Here is a 24849-nt window from a genome sequence, read left to right as displayed (position 1 = left end):
AGTGTCTAGACCACTTGGGGGGTGGGGGAGGCATGGGGCCCTGGTCCAGAATGTGAAGAGAGGCTGATAGCTCGGGCTAAAGTTGGGGCTGGTGGTTTGCCACAGATAAGTTTGAGGGGAAAGGTTGTTAGGTAAACCCAGACTAGGTTTAGAGCTGTGGCTGTCTGGCCACCCCAGATTTGTGTGATAATTGGAGTTGGTTTGTTTCCCCACAGTAGAGTCAAAGTTTGGAAAAGTAGTGGTGTCTTGTTAAGGCTAGGTTTGGAGTGGGTATTTTCCCCTGTAAGTTGCCCCACTGAAATTAGAATATATCTTTCTTTTAAAAAGTACTCCAAAATACTTGTAAATCATCATATGCTTGTTTTAGAAAATATACTTTCAAAGTGATGTATGCGGGGGGGGGAGTAATTACAAAATACTGGTTCTTTAGAGTGTTACAAACACATTTCTGCTATTCAACTTGTGATCAAGTCAATTTTAAAAGGTTTGTTTTAAAATAGTTTCAGATATTGCACCTGTCCCTCAGTCTCCCTGCCTGGTTTTGTGGTTTTACTATTTTTTTTCATATTTTATAAAATTATCCACCCTTATCCCCCACACCGTGTGCTCTGTGAAAGAACCACATAGACTGGTGAAAATAACAGACAAAGTAATTTACAAAGCGTTTATACACAAGGTGCTGCCAAATGCATAAAGTCACTGGGAGCTGAGAGCACTCCCCACCACAGAGTTAAAGTCCAAAGGAAATAACAAGGATCCAACCCAACAGAGAATGTTGTTTTCTCTAATCTCTTAAATTTTACTTGAAACTATAGTAGGTTAAAAAATATTGAGACAGAAGTGTGATTGAATTAGCTGTACCCTTTTATTTTTATTTACTACCATACATAAAATCCCATGAAAATCAGAGTATAAAATGTAGTTCTTATTTGCTCTTTAGGTTAGTACTCCAGCTGCTGCAACCACTGCCTAATAATGTAGCAATAAACAGCCATTCCCTTTTTCACCTATTTTCTATTTAGATAAAGGTAAAAGTTATTACCCAGCATGGTATTAATACATTTTCATTCTAACTGTGCTATTTTCCCATAATAGCCAAGGTTCAATCTGCTTTTATACCCTCTGCTTTGCTTTGGTGAGTTTCGAAATTATGTCATCATCTTTATCCCAATTTTATTAAATTCTTCTTCAAGTGCTAGTCCATATGCATATTCCACAGTTGGGGCGTGCAGGGCCAGTGCACAGGCATTGGAGAATTTTCTGGTCAGCAGTACCCACTGGGGTGGCACATGCACCTTTCATTTCCTCATGCATTCTGTGAGGGTACAAAGGCTGATGCTGCCATGCCACACCTAGTTCCTTCTCTGCCACCCACGGGTACATTTTGTAGCAACTCTCTTTAGATTTTCCTCCAGTTTGGCATCTAGTTAGCCTTGTTATTTTAGTCAGATAGGTGCAGGTGAACACGGCAGGAAGAGGAACCCTTCTCCACGATTGCAGGTAGTACTGACCACCATGGCAAGTACCTGGGCTTCAAGAACTGCTTGTCCTGAGAGGCAGTTATGCTGCTGAATGACAGACAAATAAGATGTCAGTTTTGACTTGGCAAGGGGCACGCCCTAGAATGCTGTGAAATCTGCAGGTCCTTCTTGAAGTAGACCTAGCACTCCAGGGAGGCACGACAGAGAGTTTTCTTCATGAAGCAGGCAATGAGGCCAGACTCTCACTCTGGATTCCAGGCATCTAGACATGCGGGGGACATAGATCATCAGAATTGGCCCTAGCATCAACTTCTCTGAAAGATGTGGCGATAGGTTGAACTCGGAGGGCGGGCTTTTGAAGGAGAGACGGAGATCTCCCTCCCCTGCTCCAACTTCAAAGCTAAATAAAATTACCACGCTGTCAGACTTTAAGGGTGCCTCAAAACTTTGAAAATGTTTTCTGAGCATTGAAGCCAGCACCAGTTGAACAGACCCAGTGGGCCAGAGGCTTTCCCCAATGCTGTCAAAGCAGTGTTAGCCTCCTTGGTACTGAGGCGGTCAGAACAGTAACCAGCTAGTGCAGAACCTGCTACAAGTTGCTTCCAGTACAGGACATCCTGATGCCTTCACCACTGGGATCTATGCGCTCACAGCAGTACTGACCAACCCACAGAAGCTCCAGCACTTCAGGCCTCATCACTGGTCCCAGCGCCCTTACAGCTATTGGAGCCACAGTCACCCCTGATGCATTCCAGATCCTTGGACATAGCAGCCTTGATGTTTGTGCCATATGGTCAGAGTCCCACTACACTCACAGGGTGGGCACCATGTTTCCCAATGGACTACACTGTCTTATCCTGTAAGCCAGTAGTCTGAATGAGCTCTCTCCTTCCATCTATTGATGCACTGAAGGAAAACACCTCAGGAGCAGACCGTATTTGCACAGATGTACCTACTGTGCCTAGGAGATCATCAGACATACCTGCTTGGCCAAAGTGATCAATTTTGGCTGTTTGGGGGCAAAATTCACGTAAGTCTTGGATGCAAGTGTAATGAAATGTTGCTATTGTTACTGTATGACTAAACAGCAGCAGAACTTTACTTAATATAACCTAATTGAGGAAGTCAACCTAAATGTATGTTACTCACTAAGTGTGAAAAGAAAAGGAGTACTTGTGGCACCTTAGAGACTAACAAATTTATTAGAGCATAAGCTTTCGTGAGCTACAGCTCACCGATGAAGTGAGCTGTAGCTCATGAAAGCTTATGCTCTAATAAATTTGTTAGTCTCTAAGGTGCCACAAGTACTCCTTTTCTTTTTGCGAATACAGACTAACACGGCTGCTACTCTGAAACCTATCACTAAGTGTGAGGTAGTGATGCCAAATTCAAGTGAAGGTCAGAGGGGATGCGGACAGGTGTTCCACCCTGGTGGTTGAACTCTGTTTAAAGAATCCCAGATGTCATTTGACCAGCCCCCTCCAATGTTTAAAGATAGAGCTGATTAGACTCAATTGAGAGTCTTTCTTTCTGCTCAGGGATCACTAGAGCTGCAGTCACTGATAAAGTGGTCTAGGGGACTAAGCCTCAGACCTGGTTTGAGGACAGCATTGTGGTGGAAGATAGTGCAGAGGAGGCAGCGGCAGTGAGGTCCCCCACTACCCAGTGAAATCACTAAGAGCTGAAATCACTAAGGGTTAGGCGAGGTGGTGGAACTTTGGAACACAGCATTACAGATAAAGGCAGAGGCAGCAGTGTTGGTGGCAAGCAGCAGTAATGATAACAGTGAACAGAGAGAGAGTGGCAACATAGCAGCAGTGGCAGAAGCAACACTCAACCCCTCCCCATTCAGAGACAAGAGGTGAACCCATCTGAATGCACTCCTGGACTCTGAGACTTCACTGACTTCGGACAATACACCACAAGTGGGATGCAGTGGAGGGAAAAGGAAAGTGGTGCGCTATGGACTTTTACACCACAAAATGGGAAACTGAGGGAAAGACTACTGCCCAAGATAGGGTGGGGTGAGTGTTTACTTAATTGTCTGCATACTTTTGAATCATTGTTGTGGTGTTTTCTCAAATTAATGATGTGTTCCTTCTACTCTTAATAAAAGTTTTATTTTGTTACACGCAGACTCATTGATTGCAAATGGGGAAATATTGCCTATTAGAGGCGCCCAGCCAGTAGTTAGTTTTTCCCAGATTTCTGGGTTGGGCCTTGAGCTGGTTCTGCTTTGTAAAGTTAAGAGGAACCCCTAGATATTGAATTCAGCCTCATTATAACAATGGCCAACAAGAGAACCTGCCAAGGCTAACCGAAGTCGACACCCAAGGATAAGGAGGCGAAGCACCTTGGCCTGCTGGGTCAGAAATCTTAGTCCACCTCAAATCTCCAGATGAGGATATCAAACTACCAGGCAGTCCTGGCAAAATATGACCATGTCAGTTATTGTGTTTTGCAACATTTTATCAGTAGGCTGCTGCAAGACTGCCAGGATGACTTCAAACTGTTCTTGCAGAAGGATATTTGGTTGCCTGGACCACTCTGCATGTGGCCTTGGATGTGGCAGACATGGCCTCCAGGTCAATGGTAACAGTAATCACGATGTGCTGCTCTTAGTGGCTTACCTTGGCAGGTATACCTAAGGAATTACAAACAACCATTGAAGATCCATCATTCAAGGGCTGCTTACTCTTCCATGATAAATCTAACAAAACTATGACAGGGGTGCACCAACCCCACACTGGTGAGGCGAAGGTTAAAGAGCTGCTCAGGGCCCAAGATGCCACACCCCCTCACCTCTGCTGGGCATGATCCCAGTGGAGGGAGCATTTAAAAGGGAGTGACTCAGCTCAGTCTGAGCTGACTGCGGAGGAGAGCAGTCGGGTGCAGCTGCTGGGAAGCTGCCAGGGCTCCATGCCACCAGGACCGCGCCTCATAGCCCAGCCACGGGAAGCATGTTGACCACAGACACTGAGGGCGACGACACGCTAGGGCTCATGGAAGAAACTCTGGAGACACATCAGAAGGGAACACAGGAGGAACCCCAAGTCAACCTGTGATGACATTGGAGGGACTGGAACAAGGGTATTAAGTGACCCCGGGAGCACACTTAGGGGTATCAGGCCTTGAGCCCTGTGGAAGGGCCACTGTTTCAAAGGGCCCTGGGTCAGAACCCTTTGGAGGAGGGTGAGCCCTGGGTCCCCCTACTCCCGCCCCCACCACCAGTGGACTACCCTGAACTATTGCCACTAGGTAAAGCTGCCTTTGGACTCTCACCATTTGGCAACACTACCACAAGCTCTAACTTCCAGGGAAATCAACCCTTAGACTCTTGCCAATGGGTGACACAGCTCTGAGCTATTGCCACTAGGCAAAGCAACCTTGGACTCTCACTATTAGGCATTGCACCCTGGAGTATCATCATTAGGCAGTACTGCCGGCCTGTAGCACACAGCCAACCCCCCGACAAAGGCAGTGAAATCATTTAAGGACTCTAAGGCTATCCTCAGGTCGTTGGGAATCTATCCCCTGGACTCCACGCAGAGGCACTTCAGGTCCTAGCCTTAGCAGCAGCAACGACCATTTTTCTACTACAGGCCACCAGAGCCTTTGGGTTGCAGGCAGATATCCTCAAGAAAGAAGCCTGCTGGAGGCTCTACCTTGCAACCTCACCACTCCTCTTTGGTACCAACCAGGCAACAAATTTGACTTAATGCCCAAGGACAGCATGCCATGTGTTCCACAATCTTTGCCTTCCCCTCCTTTTGGCAGCCATTTGGCTCACTAACTTCACACCTGGTCCAGCATCATTTCAGACAACTAGGAACTGGAGTGGTCCAGAGTGGCTATGCTATCATTTCCTCTCTCTACCATACAATCATCCTCCCTCCATATCCATCTTCAGGGATCCCTCCCCACAAGACCCTGCTTCAGCAAGAGGTGTAGGCCCTCCTTGCTTTGGGCACTGTAGAGGAGGTTTCTTCTTGAGAGAGGGGAAGGGGATTCTATTCAAGATACTTCTTCATTCCCCAAGAAACCAGTGGGGCTTTGACCAATATTAAAACTCTGAGGCCTGACTACCAACAACAAAAAGCTCAAGTTAAAGATGGTCTCCCTCGCATCAATTATCCCCTCCCTAGATCCTTGCCCTCAAGCTCAAGGATGCGTACTTTCACATTGTGATGCACCCATCACACAGGCACTTTCTGAATTCTGTATTCAAGAACAATCACGATCCATACTGGGTTTTGCCGTTTGCTGCTGTCCCAGGTGTTTACGAAGTGTCTAGATGTGGTGGCTGCCTACCTCAGAATGATGGCTAGCCACATGTTCCCATACTTAGACAACTGGTTGTTCATCAGCCACTCAGAACCCTTAGGTCCAGGCCAACATTGGGACTGTTCTCCAACTGTTCGTGCACTTGTACCCCTGGTTAATGAAAAGAAATCCACATTAGCACCCAAATAGAGGATGGAATTCAGTGAGGCCATGTTCGATGCAAAGGCAGCCACCTCTTATCTACCACTCAACAAGTTCCAGACGCTGCACAATCTCTGTTCCCATTTGCAGTCCTGTTTGGTGACACAAGCAAGATCCTGCCTCAGGCTTCTGGATCTTATGGTGACCTGTATGCTCATCAGCCCGTATGCGATGTTTCACTTCTGGCACCATCAAGCTTGGCTGTCCTCCATCTACAGCCCAAAAAGACACCCATAGACAAGGTGCTGCACCTCCCTCTGGCAATTCTCTAATCACTGAGCTGGTGAAAGGACCCAAGCAACATTTGCAGAGGAGTTCTGTATAGTCCCACTTCTCCCTCAAGGACTATGATCACAGATGCCTCTACATTCAGCTGTAGGGGTTCACATGGGCAATCTTATGACACAAGGCCATGCTCATCAATGTGTTAGGAACTCAGGGCTGTATACAGGGCATGCATAGCCTTCCTGTCAGTCATTCAAGGACAAATGATTCTGGTAATGTTGGAAAATACCACTCCAATCTTCCACCTGAACAGGCAGCAGAGGCAGCACTAGATTACAGGCTCTGTGCCAGAAGCCATCCAAGTATGTGACTCTGCAATAGGACATGGCATCTCCCTGTCAGTGGTCCAGACAGCCTCAGCAGGTACTTCTGTGAAATCATGAGTGGTGGGAGCACTAGAAGGTGGGTCCTCCAGGACATCTTCCAACAATGCAGGGTCTCTTACTCAGATCTTTTTGCAATGAGGGAGACCTCTGCGCGGGGGAGGAGGAACAGAAGTCCAGGGTCATTCAGAGGCCTTTCTCCTCCCATGGACAGAGGGACTGTTCTATGTGTTCCTTCCCTTTCCCCTGCTCCCCAGGGTACTTTGGAAGGTGGGAGAAGGCCAGGGCAATCCTCATAGCCCCAGCCTGGCTGAGACAGATATTGGACTTCCACAACCTCTCCATAGTCCTGCCAATCACTCTTCCCCTGATTCCCAGCCTCCTGGGATGTGGCAGGGTGGCTTTGCCCTTTACACCCTTGGGGAGCAAACAAGGAGAAGAAGGGCACATGCACTACCACAGCGAGTACTGCTGACTAGAAAATTGGCCTATGCATGCACACTGGATTTGCATTCACCCACTGTGGAATATGTCACACATTTCAAAGAACATCAGTTATTGTAAAGGTAAGTAACCTCTTTTTCTGCAGAGATATACTGTATATTGAAAATTATAATAATGTGGATACGTCCATTTCTGAGCTTCTTGTGCATATAAAACTCCTATAGAGTTCCAATGATTTCTTTCATAGTAGTATTAAAAAGGAATTTCGGATACTAAAATATAACTGACAAATTTTAGAGAATGGGCCAGAATCAAAGTACTAGATCTGATTTTTTTCTGAAAACTTCAGTTCAGGATCTGAACTCTGCAGCATGAGCTCATCTCTTATTTCTTTCGAGAGCTGATAGACTTAGGTTATGCCTATATGTGCAGTGTTGCAGCAGCGCAGCTGTAGCACATCTGGTGAAGACACTCTATGCTGACAGGAGAGAGCACTCCCATCGGCATAAAAAAAACACCTCCACAAGCAGCATAAGCTATGTAAGTGGGAGACGCTCTCCCACTGACATAGCGCTGTGCACACGAACGCTTATGTTGATGTAACCTATGTCACTCAGAGGGTGGAATATTCATACCCCTGAGCGACATAAGCTTTGCCAACATAGGCTGTAGTGTAGACATAGCCCTAGTTTAGTCAATTTTTTAGTACAAAAATATCTCTACAAAAGTAAACAAGGCTTTATTTTTTATACTTATTACTTCTTTACAAGCTTTTCCATTTTGTTTTTGTAGAATGCCAGATTCACCTGGTGAAGTTCCCGAATATCCTTTGTTTGTTTCAGTCATTGATTGGCTAGATTCAATAAAAATGGGTCAGTATAAAAATAACTTCATGGCAGCGGGTTTCACAACTTTGGATGTGGTTTCAAGAATGAGCATTGAGTAAGTATGTAAATTATTATCAGTACAGTAGGTAAACTGCAATTGCTCAGATGTAACAGTGATAGAGCCTATCTAAGTGCTAAGATGTATGGAACAAAAGTATATTTTCACTTTGCTAGTACAGTTAATAAAAGACTTTCAACCAAAATATGGCAACGAAAGATGATGTGGTGATTAAGAGACTCAGTGGACCTGGTTTCAATTCCTTGCTCCACTGCACACTTTTTGAATGAGCACGTGAAATCAGTGGGACTATTTGCATGCATAGTGTGTTGTTGGATAGGGGCCTTGATCTGCTCCCATTGAATCAATTGTAAAATGTACTTTGCTGTAAACAAGTTCAGGTCCAGATTATGTACACTAATCATATCTTTTCTGTGTCGTGTGCAGTCCAAGGTACACTGCTGGAACTTCGTTCTTGATCCTGCTCCATTGAAGTTTTGTTATTGATTTCAGTGAGAGCAGGAACAGTGAATAATAATGATTGATGCTATTGGTATCTAATTTGATATTTTACCACACATTAAGAAAAGGAGTACTTGTGGCACCTTAGAGACTAACAAATTTATTAGAGCATAAGCTTTCGTGAGCTACAGCTCACTTCATCGGATGCATTTGGTGGAAAAAACAGAGGAGAGATTTATATACACACACACAGAGAACATGAAACAATGGGTTTATCATACACACTGTAAGGAGAGTGATCACTTAAGATAAGCCATCAGCAGCAGCAGGGGGGGAAAGGAGAAAAACCTTTCATGGTGACAAGCAAGGTAGGCTAATTCCAGCAGTTAACAAGAATATCAGAGGAACAGTGGGGGGTGGGGTGGGAGGGAGAAATACCATGGGGAAATAGTTTTACTTTGTGTAATGACTCATCCATTCCCAGTCTCTATTCAAGCCTAAGTTAATTGTATCCAGTTTGCAAATTAATTCCAATTCAGCAGTCTCTCGTTGGAGTCTGTTTTTGAAGCTTTTTTGTTGAAGGATAGCCACTCTTAGGTCTGTGATCGAGTGACCAGAGAGATTGAAGTGTTCTCCAACTGGTTTTTGAATGTTATAATTCTTGACGTCTGATTTGTGTCCATGCATTCTTTTACGTAGAGACTGTCCAGTTTGGCCAATGTACATGGAAGAGGGGCATTGTTGGCACATGATGGCATATATCACATTGGTAGATGCGCAGGTGAAGGAGCCTCTGATAGTGTGGCTGATGTGATTAGGCCCTATGATGGTATCCCCTGAATAGATATGTGGACAGAGTTGGCAACGGGCTTTGTTGCAAGGATAGGTTCCTGGGTTAGTGGTTCTGTTGTGTGGTGTGTGGTTGCTGGTGAGTATTTGCTTCAGATTGGGGGGCTGTCTGTAAGCAAGGACTGGTCTGTCTCCCAAGATCTGTGAGAGTGATGGGTCGTCCTTCAGGATAGGTTGTAGATCCTTGATGATGCGTTGGAGAGGTTTTAGTTGGGGGCTGAAGGTGATGGCTAAACTACTATATGCCACAAGGGGCCACAACAATGGTTCCCGTAACCCACCCAGCAATATTGTTAATCTATCCAACTATACTCTTAGCCCAGCAGAAGAATCTGTCCTATCTCGGGGCCTCTCCTTTTGCCCCTCCACCCCCACGAACATGATACAGTTCTGTGGTGACCTAGAATCCTATTTTCGATGTCTCAGACTCGAGGAATATTTCCAACACACCTCTGACCAACATATTAACCCACAGAGACCTTCCTGCCAACACTACAAAAAGAAGGATTCTGGGTGGACTCCTCCTGAAGGTCGAAACAGCAGCCTGGATTTCTACATAGCGTGCTTCCGCCGACGTGCACGAGCTGAAATTGTGGAAAAGCAGCATCGCTTACCCCATAACCTCAGCGATGCAGAACACAGTGCCATCCACAGCCTCAGAAACAACTCTGACATCATAATCAAAAAGGCTGACAAAGGAGGTGCTGTCGTCATCATGAATAGGTCGGAGTATGAACAAGAGGCTACTAGGCAGCTCTCCAACACCACTTTCTACAAGCCATTACCGTCTGATCCCACTGAGAGTTACCAAAAGAAACTACAGCATTTGCTCAAGAAACTCCCTGAAAAAGCACAAGAACAAATCCGCACAGACACACCCCTAGAACCCCGACCTGGGGTATTCTATCTGCTACCCAAGATCCATAAACCTGGAAATCCTGGACGCCCCATCATCTCAGGCATTGGCGCCCTGACAGCAGGATTGTTTGGCTATGTAGACTCCCTCCTCATGCCCTTCGTTACCAGCACTCCCAGCTATCTTCGAGACGCCACTGACTTCCTGAGGAAACTACAGTCCATTGGTGATCTTCCTAAAAACACCATCCTAGCCACTATGGATGTAGAAGCCCTCTACACCAACATTCCACACAAAGATGGACTACAAGCCGTCAGGAACAGTATCCCCGATACTGTCACGGCTAACCTGGTGGCTGAACTTTGTGACTTTGTCTTCACCCATAACTATTTCACATTTGGTGACAATGTATACCTTCAAATCAGCGGCACTGCGATGGGTACCCGCATGGCCCCACAGTATGCCAACATTCTTATGGCTGACTTAGAACAACGCTTCCTCAGCTCTCGTCCCCTAATGCCCCTACTCTACTCGCGCTACATTGATGACATCTTCATCATCTGGACCCATGGAAAAGAAGCTCTTGAGGAATTCCACCATGATTTCAACAATTTCCATCCCACCATCAACCTCAGCCTGGACCAGTCCACACAAGAGATCCACTTCCTGGACACTACAGTGCTAATAAGCGATGGTCACATAAACATCACCCTATATCGGAAACCTACTGACCGCTATTCCTACCTACATGCCTCTAGCTTTCATCCAGATCATACCACTCGATCCATTGTCTACAGCCAAGCGCTACGATATAACCGCATTTGCTCCAACCCCTCAGACAGAGACAAACACCTACAAGATCTCTATCATGCATTCCTACAACTACAATACCCACCTGCTGAAGTGAAGAAACAGATTGACAGAGCCAGAAGAGTACCCAGAAGTCACCTACTACAGGACAGGCCCAACAAAGAAAACAACAGAATGCCACTAGCCATCACCTTCAGCCCCCAATTAAAACCTCTCCAACGCATCATCAAGGATCTACAACCTATCCTGAAGGACGACCCATCACTCTCACAGATCTTGGGAGACAGACCAGTCCTTGCTTACAGACAGCCCCCCAATCTGAAGCAAATACTCACCAGCAACCACACACCACACAACAGAACCACTAACCCAGGAACCTATCCTTGCAACAAAGCCCGTTGCCAACTCTGTCCACATATCTATTCAGGGGATACCATCATAGGGCCTAATCACATCAGCCACACTATCAGAGGCTCCTTCACCTGCGCATCTACCAATGTGATATATGCCATCATGTGCCAGCAATGCCCCTCTGCCATGTACATTGGCCAAACTGGACAGTCTCTACGTAAAAGAATAAATGGACACAAATCAGACGTCAAGAATTATAACATTCAAAAACCAGTTGGAGAACACTTCAATCTCTCTGGTCACTCGATCACAGACCTAAGTGTGGCTATCCTTCAACAAAAAAGCTTCAAAAACAGACTCCAACGAGAGACTGCTGAATTGGAATTAATTTGCAAACTGGATACAATTAACTTAGGCTTGAATAGAGACTGGGAATGGATGAGTCATTACACAAAGTAAAACTATTTCCCCATGGTATTTCTCCCTCCCACCCCACCCCCCACTGTTCCTCTGATATTCTTGTTAACTGCTGGAATTAGCCTACCTTGCTTGTCACCATGAAAGGTTTTCCTCCTTCCCCCCACTGCTGCTGGTGATGGCTTATCTTAAGTGATCACTCTCCTTACAGTGTGTATGATAAACCCATTGTTTCATGTTCTCTGTGTGTGTGTATATAAATCTCTCCTCTGTTTTTTCCACCAAATGCATCCGATGAAGTGAGCTGTAGCTCACGAAAGCTTATGCTCTAATAAATTTGTTAGTCTCTAAGGTGCCACAAGTACTCCTTTTCTTTTTGCGAATACAGACTAACACGGCTGCTACTCTGAAATTTACCACACATTGTGTCACATTTTGAATGTGAAGGGAGCTATACTATTCTATAATACTGTACTGGTTTTCTGAAAGTTGTATTGTACTTCACATTTTTTTAAAAAATGCTGTTCTTGCCTCAGAGGATTGGCATGAGCCACATATATTGCTCTTTTGTCCTAATGTTTAATGCCAGTTCAGAGCTTGTCTACTGTGTGGGGTTTTTATCGTGTGAAGATTTGTCACCAGATCATAATTAACTTTACTGCAGTTTTGAATCATTAGCATCCACTAGCTCTTTCCATATGTCATTAAATGGTCAAATACTGCCCTCCTCATCCACAGATGGTACTCAATGCAGTTAAATTGCTGGGAGGTTCTACAGTGAAGGAGCTGGATGTTTCATGGTGTTTCCTTTGCATCAGCCTTTTGTAGAAGTAGGTGAGGCAAAGGTGGACTGGGAGATAAGCATGGGCAGAGTTGATGATTTGTTACAATGTAGATCTACAAACTGTTGGTCTTCTCCCTACCCATCCCGCAAGCAGCAGAAGTGCTGCAGCAACTGCAATAGTGAACATGAATTGGTTCTGCTTGCCTCTGCAGCATGGGTGGGAAGGATTTCTTCCCTCCTCCCACCCTGTGGAAGTCCCTTTTCTCTGCTTGCTTCTCAGGCTTGTGTCTAGGGGCTGGGAGAAGGATTTTGACCTTTAAGGATACAACAAAAAAGCTGGTTTCAGAGTAGCAGCTGTGCTAGTCTGTATTCGCAAAAAGAAAAGGAGTACTTGTGGCACCTTAGAGACTAACTATGAGATGTGATTTTTTTTCTAAATGGCTGCTTAGACAAATAAAGAATAGGTGGGTGCACCTTTGAATGCCTGCAAATGTAGGGCATCTTTGCATATTCAAACCAAGACATTGAATAGTCCTGATGATGAACTTCATTAGGTGCTGAGCAATATGTGGAAGCAATCAGAATTCTTTCTGTGTGGTTGTACGTGCATGCAAGGTGAATTTTAACCTTTCTTTATCTTACAGTGACATTAGGAGAATTGGAGTTGTACTCATTGGACACCAGAGACGAATAGTGAGCAGTTTACAGACTTTGCGATTACACATGATGCACATACAGGAGAAAGGATTTCATGTATGAAAATACTAGAAGCAACTTTGTTTTGTGCCTCAGCATTTCTAAAATGGAAGATATTCTCATTCCTCCCTTACGTTCCTCCCAACTTCAAGAACTGCAGTCTCCCGTTCAGACTATAAACACACACTTTTACGTTAATGCTTCCAATGTGGAATTTTTAATCACATGGCATAGTTCCTCCATCAGTTACCTGCCAATACAATCCTGGCGCACTGCAAGACTATTGCTACACACTCGTGAATAACTCAGCATGGATGTGTAACTTTGTATAACAATATTTGGAACACTTTCATGGACTTCTTTGAAAGTGATAGCCTATTTGGCCTGGTGTGGCTTCCTTATTGATGTATTTAGAGTTTGATGGTAAATCAAAAAGTAATTGACTTTTTTCATGTTTTGTGATCATGTAGCTTCCAATATCAAATGTGCAATCAGAAAAAAAAGTTTGACATAAATATTTATTTTATCTCTTAACTAAATCCAAATGTATGGGTCAGATTGTTACCTTAACTTTGTAATAGTTTAAATGCTGGTAAGCTGGTGCCTGAAAATGTTAGAATTCTTTGCAGAAATGACCAGTGATTTCATGTAGTGAATTCTTGTTATGTGTGACTAACTGGGGTGCAGATTAGAAAGAACTGAACTTTAAATCTTCATGAGGCCCTGGGTTTACATTTATTTGTATAAGCATCTGACATTATTTTATCCTTTATAGAGTTGGTTGCAAAATTGGTTCATTATTAGAATTTTTCTCCATTTTTCATCCTTTTTTTATACTAAATATCTGCCTCTACCACATGGTGAGTAACCCTTGGAAAGGCTGTTGTAACAATTCTTAAGCCACACAGAATATTCAGTTGTCAGCTATACTGCACACTGCAGTCACGTAGACTTCACAGAGCTTTCTGCTTCAAAACCCCAGGCCTCTACTACTGCAGCTAATGGAGAAGTTCCATTTAGTAGTTTTAGGACTCATATAACTTCTGTCCAGCCATTAGGGGGATGATGTGAACCTCATACTTGAGCAGGTCTGCCATACCATCCACAAGAGATCAGTGGAACACAAACAAATTAATCAGTACTGTAAGTTACGCTATGTAAGAATGCGGCATTAGTTACTACATTATATGTAGGCAAAGAGAGAAGCCTGGGACAGCAGTGTAATAATATGTTGCCTTGAGTCTACTTTTATATGTTTGCTGTTAGAAGTAAAAAGCAGATGATGATGAAATGGATTTCTAGTTATTAACTAGCTGGTCTTCATTTAGTACAAACGTCTAACTGACGTCTAAGATAATTCTCTTTAAAACTAGAACTGTATAATAGCCATATTTACATGCAAGAAAATGGATGCAAAGGCCGAGCACAATATTTGTACCTCTATAAAACTTAAACCTTTCATGCTCTATTCAGATGACATACATAGATATAATGGGCTACATTTTCAAATCTTGCATGAGATATGTGCTACTATGAACCATGAAATGAACGCGTCTGCATGCTCTGAAAGCCACACACATTTTTACATGCATGTCACATGTAAACTGGGTATAGATGTTTGTGTTAATTTGTATATCATTTTTAAAGTTTGGTGGAGCAACAATATACTTGAGCATTATTAATTTTTAGTTAAAAAGAGCATTTGGGGCAATTAGTAAAATGTATATGTATTACAAAATGAATTAACCAGACTAAGTAATCATAATGATATTTATTGCTTAATTTGCAGCTTAAAAAGCATACTTCTTGACACTGGGAAAAAGCTGCTGTTCTATATGGAAGGCAGAGAAGGAAGAGCAGGAGAAGATTCAGAAAGGTTTATCCTTATAACCAGGTTCACAGAGTAAGACACAGTGGGTCTGATTCACTGCTGTTACTCCACTTTTATGCCGGTGACTCCACTGATTTCAACAGAGTAATAGTGGTGAATCAAGTGCATTTTTTTGTTTTGTTTTTCTAAACTTCTAATAGAGGAATAGATTTCCTAAAGATATAGATTCACTAGTATCTTTGAATGCTAATTTGCTGAATATGTTTCAAGAATTTAGACCCCAGTCCCCACAAACACATACAAGAGTAAATTTGTGCACGTGAGAAGTCCCAATGAACTTGACAGTATTTCCAGGATCAAGGGTCCTTAAATTCAGGATCAAAGGCACTTAATAGAACAAACTAACTTTAGTTCTTCTCTGTGAGGCGCTCTCTCGTAAATTTCTGCCCAAATTTCATATTTTATTTTTTGTTAAGTAGGGTTCTCTTATGGAACAAAAAGCATACCATTTTTTCCATGTTGTAAGACTTTTTTTTTAAAGTAAGAACTTCAGATTCAAATCTAAAAGTTGATTTTCATTTACTATTTTGCTTACCCTTTTGCCTGTCGTTGCTTCCATCTCCATCAAGGTGCCATTTGGGGAAGAGATCTTTGCAAGCAGCTTTTTAAATATGTAACGAGGAATGGGAGTCCAGTATTTGTTAAGAGGTACTCAAAATTAATCCAAACCATATGGGTGAATTCTTGCGCTCATATGTATGTTTGTTCATTTTTGGAAGTGTGGATGCAAAGCTGCATGTTACATATACATTAACCTGGATATGTCTCATGAAATTAATTTCCAGATTTATCACACTTTTGAAAATATATTTTCAATAGAACAATATAATAACAATATTAAAACATTTATTAATTAAATATATTTTTATAAAAACAAGAGTTTAAGTAACCAGGGAAGGAGTGACAGAGGATTCTTTTGGTGATGACATTTATTTGAGAAAAACAACAACCTAAGAATCATCTCCTAGAGTTTGTGGGTTTCTATGGATGGTTTTTATTGTGCTGCATAATTCTTTCTTAATAATGATCTTGATCAAACTTACATGTCCCCAGCTTTAGAAACTGCATTTTTACTCTTGTTCGAACATGATGCCCACTCCACTGTTTCAACATACAAAAGAAATGCAATGAGGTTTGGGTTTTTTTTAATATGCTGGTGTTGTCTTTTCAAATGTGGACACTTCTGTGCAGGCTACTAATTTATGCACAACATTACCAGCAGCTTCCACTAAAATGGATGACTGTTTCGCCAGATGAAAATTAGCTGCTCTTAGCATATGCAATTAGCATTCAAACTGATTTACTAGGCTGTTCTTAAAAATCTAGCTCTCGTGCACACCATTGGGTAACCAAAACTGTTTGTTGAAAATGCACAGAATAAAGGGAGTGTGAGAGAGACAAAAGCAAAAATGTATATTAAAATGTGGACATAGGAAAATTTACTGAAATAGTAATTTACAGGTGAAGTCTCCACATACATTCTTCTCTAGGATTTTATTGTTGTTCATTTTGAATGAAATAAATCCATCTGCTATTGGCCTACACGGGTTCTTTGCACCATTTAAGCCTTCAAAATAGGGCTCAAGTGATACTTATGTAGTGAACAGTTCTTGTGCTGGCCCTCTACAAAGGGATGAATTTCATCCCTAGTCCATACTACTGACGATAGTTTACTTGAAATGAGATAACTACACAAACCCAGGTCTGTAATATATTCTGTCCCTGAGATATTTGCACACAACTGGTAGCATTCGAGTCATTGAGAAGATGAGGATTTCTCATGAGATAAAAGGAAGGGAATTTAGGAGAAATTAAGGAGAATTAAGAATTTAGGAGAAATTAAATTTGCCCTCATGAACAAGTTGCCTCCGTTATGTTTTCCTTCAACATAACTTATACATGATCAGTAGCAGCTCATATGTAGGCTTCAATCACAAGTATTATGTTTATTCTTGGCCATCAGCCAGACTTTATGACAAAATATGTACATTTTCAACATTAAATGATCCTTTAATTGAAAATAGTAGATTCAAACACAAATTCAAAATGCATATATTATGATCATATTTGTTACTTTGGCCTACCTACTCTTCAAGTTTGTCCTAAACTTTGGTAGACATCTGTTGGACTGATCACCACTTACACAGGAATATTTCAATATACTGAAGTATTTTGATGATCTTTAACTTAGAATTATCTGTTTTCTGTTTCTTTAAATATAATGGACATGTTCGTTAGCTGCACCAAGCTTATTGTCAGTGCAGCAGGAAAGGGCCCCAAATGTGGCTCTAATGTAACTTTTAGGTTTCTCCACCCTGGGGCTAGCTGAGGGTGTAACTGGCCCCCAGCACAAGTTAGAGCAGGTACAAGTAACTTCCATGGCTTGGAATGGTACCATAGGGTCCATTCTGGCATTTGGGGGTTGCTGTAGCATAGCACATTCTGGCCAAAATGCCCTCATGACTCTAACTCATCTTGGAATACCCTCTGCACAGAGTGGGGGAAAACAGGTAGCAATTGAGCTGGCTACACCTGCTTTATGCTATATGGGGACTGAGAGAAATATCCAGATCCCCTTTTAGGGCAGTTTTTTAAGTCCCATTTAAGTCCCCTATAACAGAAACAAAACACTTGCCCAAAAGACATATTCCATGCATTTGGAGTCCACAAATCTCTTCCTCCTTCACATATAATCCTTAGAAGATAGTAGAACATACTGTTCAGACAAGAATACTGTGGTGGAATATAGGTCCTCAGATTACAGACTAGGTTACACAGAGCACAGTATGGCTATAAAAGTGTGTGTGTGTGTGTGTATTATAATTGAGATTTTCAAAAGTGGACTACTGAATTTAATTATACAACTGTTGTTAAAACTAATGGGACTTGTGTGGCTAAATCCCCCAGTCAGCTTTGAAAATTTCAGTCACTGTGTATCATGTGTGTATAGTTCCTGGATTCTTATCTAAAAATGTACATCCCCAAATAAATATATTAAGAAGTGCAGAAGAGTGGGTCTCAAACTGTGGTCTATGGAGAGCTGGCTGGTCACATGATACTGGCCCTCCTCCTAATTCCAGTCACTAAATCACATTAAAAACATTGAACACTGTCCTAATGATACTTTTCTATGTGAATAATTATTGTAGTTGCTGTAGGGATTTGAAGTGATCATGAATGGTAGGGGAGGTGTTCTTGAGCCAATCTCTCTGTCTGTATTGTAAAATAAACGTTAAGATCTCCTGCTGTAGTAGCCCAAGCTGCTTATACAGGATAAATTATTCTCTTTTAAATGTCATCTTATAGGATCTCATCCTCCCATCCCCAGATAATTTAAGGGAAAGTCTCAAGGCAATGGGACTTGACAGATTTTTTAAACAAGATGTATTCAAGTTTAGAAAAGACAATAGACAAAAGCTTATTATGGAGATACATTTGGTTTAAAATAAATAGTAAGCACTACAAGACTATAAATCATATTTTCTTATTTTATTATGTTAAATAATGACACCAGTTCACATAAGAGTATCTCTGTGTGTTTTGTTAAGATGTTCTGTAACAATATCATTCAATTTTCCCTTATTGCAAGGGATTTCTCAACTGTTCCTCTGTTCTATAAAGACCTCTTCTATTATCCCTGTATAATTAAATGAGAAGCTAAGGATATGGAAAACTTTATATTAAAGCATCAGAGGTCAGTGTTAGTCTGGATCTATAAAAGCGGCAAAGAGTCCTGTGGCACCTGATAGACTAACAGACGTATTGGAGCATAAGCTTTCGTGGGTGAATACCCACTTCGTCGGATGCAAGTGAGTATTCACCAACGAAAGCTTATGCTCCAATACGTCTGTTAGTCTGTAAGGTGCCACAGGACTCTTTGCCACTTTTATATTAAAGAAACCAATCCCAAAATCATTTCAAGCTCTTTTCTCTACTATTTTTGCTGTGTCCCTAATGTGTGATTCACGTCCCACATTTAGGCAATGTCAGGTTAGGTGCTATGTCTGTATCTCAGAAATAATATATGTACTATACTAAGTTGCTATACAAGGCCCCAAATCTGCAAACACTTAAACACACATGACTTCAATAGGACTACTCACATGAGTGAAGTTAAGCATAGATTTAAAGTGTTTGCAGGATTGACGCTTTAATAAGTATGTATATAAAGCAACATTAGATAATGCTAATTTTATGTTTTTTCTTTCAACTTCAAAACCATATTTTGTTTACTTGAGTAGAGGTCTAATCTATGTGGCATTTTTAGAAAATCTTCTGATTATATCTTTCTTTAATATGTTGGAAGATTTTGTTCAGTTTCTGACTGTCTTTATTTAGGGAATTCCATTTGTTTCTGTAAATATTCTCCTCTTAAATGCACAGCAGGAAGTTAGCTAATTCTCCACATTTACTAATAAAAAAATTAATGGGTGTAACAAGACCTCTTCATTAGTGGTGATTTAGTGAGCCTAGTATGTATGAAGTAGAGAGAAGATCAAACCAAAATCCTGGACTCAGACTCCTAAACTTTGGAGAAGTTCAGAACTTCATTTAAATGTAAATTGTATGGTGGCTGGGTCCTATATAATATAATGAGCTAAACCTGAACCTGGATCTGAACACCCTCAAAGTTTGGGAAATTCCAAACTGGAATCTAAATTTTGAGATGATGGCTCATTTCTGGTTGTGAATTATGAAGACAGTGTGCTTCAAATCAGCCTAGGTGAAGTAATATTTTCACAATATTATCACACTAAGATGATTTGATGATCTAGTTTGCTGGCTATTAAGAAAAAAAATCTATTTGCTGGTTCTCCAGAATCCAGCCTGTGACAATAGTAGGCACCATCATTATAGCTTAGAATTTTCAATAAACAAGATTCTCTTTTATGAATGTAATGTTATAATAATTGGTAATTCTAACTGTTCTGCACTTCTTATAACTACGTTTTGTGAGCAGCCCAAATAACAGTAAAGAGTATAGCTGACCAATTATGAGAGCCCTAAAAGCCCACATTTCAGTTCTTCTAATGCAAATTGAGCTCTTGCTGGTTATGGTCAAAAGGTGAAAAAGAAAAAAAACACAAATTTTGTTAATATACTGGATGCTTTGTGCTATATAATTTATAATCAATTTACATGACTGGAAAAGTGATCAGCTGAAGCAGACAAACTGTAGTTATTGTTTTAAATTTGTACATTATTATTCATTAAGCACTAACTGCAGGTTCAGTGCTGTAAAACTGCTATACAATTAAGGAGACATTTCCTGTCTTGTGAATCTTTTAGTCGACTTGATCTCGTGCATTTAAAACCCCGCTGGAAAGAATAATGAATTTTAATAGTAGAATCCTGTAATGAGAGTGATTACTGTTACTGATGTAAATAGTGTGATGATTTGAAGTTTGTGGGACAGTGGGAAAATGTCAATAGGGTCCAATCTTGCTCCTGCTGAAGTTAATGGAAGTTTTGTCATTAACTTCAGTGACAGTAGAATGAGGCTCTAAGTAAATTATACATATAATGATCAGTCCAGACCGTATAAACGAGTATTTTCCCCATCTATTAGCACTGTTCAATTGTTGCTAAAGGCCAAACTTGTATTAGTAACCATGCTCTCTTGTGATGTAAACGGGACTTGTTTAATGATTCTTTATTAATACTTACAAGATATGGAACTCTGTCACTTAGGGTCTGCTCCAAAGCCATTTCAATGAGTGAAAATATGTCAATTGATTGAAATGGGCTCTTGAACAGGCCTTTAGAGCTAGGAGATTGCTGTGGGAAAAGGAAGAAATACCCTACCTGAATGCTGGTGAGAGAGGACACTGAGCATAACCAGTTGTAGCTCAGGGAGTGACAGAAGCTACCTTATGGTTACTTTCTGCATGACAGAGCTGAGATCTGGCGAGGAGGAAATGCTCTCTATACTCTCTCCTCCCCATTCGTGTACCTGAAGAGGGATGCCATAATTTAGCCCACAATAAGTACTATTAAAGAAAACTTCAAATACTGTACTACATATAGTAGTACATCTAGTAATTCTATAACTATATCTCCTCAGAAATAATATCCACAAGTTAATTTATGCAATTTAGAAGAAAATCACTCCCAAATAAACAGAACCTATCAACCCAATGCAAATGTTTGTATAGTATTTCTTGTTTTATTATCTCCCTAAGGTGACACACACCATGATAACCTATGACCTACCCCTCTTAATATTATTCATTACTGGTAATTTTCCTCTTTGTAGGAGTTTGTTTCCTCTATGTATCTTACAGATACGCCCAAAGATTCAGAAAAAACACCCTTAGTGCATGGTGCCCAAAGTAATGTGAGAGGTTTAAAATCATTTAGCATGATTTTAACATCAGTTAATGAAGGGTACTGTTACAAATAATGTGAAAATAAAAATGTTTCTCCTAGGGGATCTCTTTATTGGACTCCTGATTCAAGTCCATATTTCGTGGGGATCGCATGGTTTTGAAAACTCCCAAGACATACACCCATCATCCATTTGTAGAACTTATGACAGATACCTTTTCTACTCCCTGTCCCTCAGATGGGTGAGTTAAGTTTGAACTAGAACCTTTTCATTTAAAGCTACCAATTATTTTAGGGCTGTTTTTTCTTTCACCTTTTACAGCAATGCTTATCATGGAAGCAAAAGACCACTCTGACTGTGGTGGCAACATTTATCCCTGGGATAACTCCAGTGAAGTTACTATACTACTGCAGGGATGAATGTGGTCCTGAGTTCTTAGCTAAGGCTTCATTCCTGCTCCTGTGGAAGTCAATGTCAAAACCCCCAACTACTTTAGTAGTACAGAATACATCATGGACATTACTACTGAAATTGAAAGCCTATTAAATCAGCAAAAATATGGCTTGATTCTGACAGGTGCTGTGCATCTGCAACTCCTATTGACTTCAGTAGGACTGGCAGGCACTCTGCATCTCTGAAAATCATGTGTAGTTTGCGGAAGCACAAAACTACTTTGCAAATACTCCAATGCAGCAGGAAAAAAAAGGTCTTAAAAGGTTGGGTTTTTTTTAAAAAAAGGTCTTGTGATACTGAAAATCTGGATGTGCCAATTTACTAATTGGCAAAGGAGTATCTTCTAGTAAAGCAACTTTAATTTGGTCAAAGATGGCAAAAATTCTGCTTCATCTAATTTTGTCTTCAAGATTATTTTTAAAATATGCTATTTCCATTTAGAGAAAATATGCAGAAAACATAGTTGTTCCCCTCAAAAAGTTAGTTTTGATTTTGACATGGAAGGTAGCAGTCTTTCTAGTTGTGTTTGGTACATTTTCTCAGGATAGCCTCTAATTCTGTGTATTAGGCTTTAAACATGTATGAATTCAAAGGGGTTTTTAATCTCGTCTTTGCTGTGAAATTAGGTTGTACATGATTAAATATGACCGCTCATCATAGTTTGCTGTTCTAGCATAGCTATAAAATGTGTTGATGTATGTGTATATATATATAAAAATATATATTTGATGACAGACACTTTAGGCAATATATAAACAGCCATGTCAAAACTTAAAAGATAGATGACATCTAAAGCTGCAGTATAATCAGACTTGAAAAATACTTTACAAGTAAACAATGGCCTCTGCACAGATCTTTATCAATACTCTGAAAGCCACCTCTTTAGAAAGTTGCCAGCTAATACTTGTGTTTTGGCACTGCTTCCTTTCTCCTTAGAGATACATTTGACTATTGAGAACTACCTGTATCTAAATCACCTTTCTTCCCATATAAAAGTGGCCCTTGGGTGTTGTACCTTTAAGTTGTGCCATTCAGTGATTCTGAACATTGAAAAATGTGCCTGTGTAATACTCCAAACAGCAAGTGAGATCCAATATTTCTGAGAGACAGAACATTTCACAGCTGGCATAATTATTTTCCTCTTGGGACTGCCTCACTATTTCAAATTACTTTTCTTCATGTAATATGCCTCGCACACATGTTCCAAATGCATTTTGGTTTCTCTCAAGTTATAGCAGTGTTGGGGAAATAACTGTGAAATAGAAAGTTTAAAATACTGAGCTTCAATCCCAAGAAGAATGTGGGAACCTATGTACTTTACATCTGAGGTGAAATAGTTCATATTTACTTGAAGGTGGTATTATTTTCCTTATTTTTAAATCTACTATTATGAAGATATGATGTTACATGTAAATTTTCATGTGCTGGCATGCCTACAAATTAATAGTGTAATAGACTGCTCAGCTCTCAAAACTAGGGCATTTTTAAGGTGAATTGCATTCATATGCCATCTATTTGAAGAACGAATATGGGGTTTGGCAAAGCTACCTGCTGAGCAACATAATAAGATTTTTGTACAAAGTACAAGTTACTGATTATTATTGTATTTTATTTTTCTATGATTTCCTAAGAGGCATTATCAGGTCTTACAGATGGAGTAAGCCTGTTTATTAAGATATTTATTAGCAAATAAAAGTTACAGTGGTGGTTATTTCTGAGTTCATGCTTTTTGTTTTACCTTAACTTACGCATATGACACACAGTAAAACTTCTCATATGTGAACAGGCAAAAAATCAATTGCTTATCACAGAGTCGATCACATTGTATTCTAATTTTTGGAATGCTTTAGGTAATCTTTTACAGCAGGAGGGTTCCTAATCAGTGTGGACTCTTGTATACATGTCACTGTAGATTCCGTGCTCTAATAAATGTCTTCACAAAATGCACATGCAATTGATAATGTTGTTAAAGAACTATACATACTGTGATAATCCCCAAACTGCAGATCCCTGCAGTCACAAGGATCCGATCCCATATATATAATAACACTGTCTCTTTCAAAAGAAACACTGTTTATCTGAATCAGAACACTTTTTAAATTTAAATGTAATTAAATTAAAGCTCTGTAGTTTTGTTCAATCCCCATAATCTGGGTCTCTGAGCATTGTTCTTCACTGAAAAATGCTACTGTACTTGCATCTCCTTCTCAGAAATGGCAGTAGAAACTTGACTTTCCAGTCACATATGGCGGCAGGTTTCCAACACATATTAGTTATTGTCGTTTTATTATTCCCATAATGTGAATTATACATTGTACTTTACAACAGGAAAAAAATGCTAAACAAAATACTTAATCCCAGCCCCAAAAAGTTTAAAAACTAAAAGTATAAGCAGGCTTTTTCTTCATAATGCCTTAACTGCAGTACAAAACTAAATAGAGAGATGTGGTTAATAATAGTGGAATGCTGAATTTCTGTAGTTAAAACCTTCAGTCCTTACTTGGGAAAAACTCCCTCAGTAAGGACTGCAAGATTTGGCCTACAAGGCATAAAGTATAAAGTGAGTTTTGCATTTGGTTCTGACTGTAGTGAGACCTTTGGTCATTTGTATCACTTGAGTGAGTTCAGGAATCTAGGTTCAGTTCTTGGTTACTGACTAACTTTAATCTGAAAAATAGGAAACAAAAAATTTTCTCTTACACTGAGACTTATTTCACATGCTGAGTAATTTCCATACTGTTGCCAACTCTTGCAGTTTTGTCACGAGATTCATAACAGTTGGTGTTTTTCTTAAAGCCTCAGCTTCTTGATTTTGGGAGAATCTCAGCTTTCATAAAAAGAAAGACATTTTTAGGCATTACTACAATACACATACTAAATAATATCCTTCCATTGCTATGTCTAGCACAATCAATCTACCTCCTTCTAGAACTCTATTCAGCATAGTAGATAGGCCTTAAATGGTTTAAGACTTTTCATCCACCATTATGTGCTACAGTTGGTCTTCTTGGGAACTTGGGTTACCATCATCACATCCCTCCAGTGCTCC

At 40.7% G+C, this 24849-nt stretch overlaps 1 protein-coding gene across 4 annotated transcripts in view; it reads left to right on the top strand.

The window, feature by feature from the left end:
* The window catches only part of EPHA6 (EPH receptor A6), an 844148-nt gene extending 820637 nt beyond the window's left edge, over positions 1-23511 (top strand). For all 4 annotated transcript variants that reach the window (XM_038403007.2, XM_038402996.2, XM_038402988.2 and 1 more), the window contains 2 exons: positions 7811-7960; positions 13077-23511. In XM_038403007.2, the coding sequence (XP_038258935.1) occupies positions 7811-7960; positions 13077-13191 (265 nt within the window). In that variant the 3' untranslated portion in view covers positions 13192-23511. The remainder of the gene's footprint in view (positions 1-7810; positions 7961-13076) is intronic.
* The last annotated feature ends 1338 nt before the right edge of the window (positions 23512-24849 follow it).

The sequence above is a fragment of the Dermochelys coriacea genome, chromosome 1 (genome assembly GCF_009764565.3).
Source record: "Dermochelys coriacea isolate rDerCor1 chromosome 1, rDerCor1.pri.v4, whole genome shotgun sequence".
Taxonomy (NCBI): Eukaryota; Metazoa; Chordata; order Testudines; family Dermochelyidae; genus Dermochelys; species Dermochelys coriacea.
This window is presented reverse-complemented; position numbering and strand designations above follow the sequence as displayed.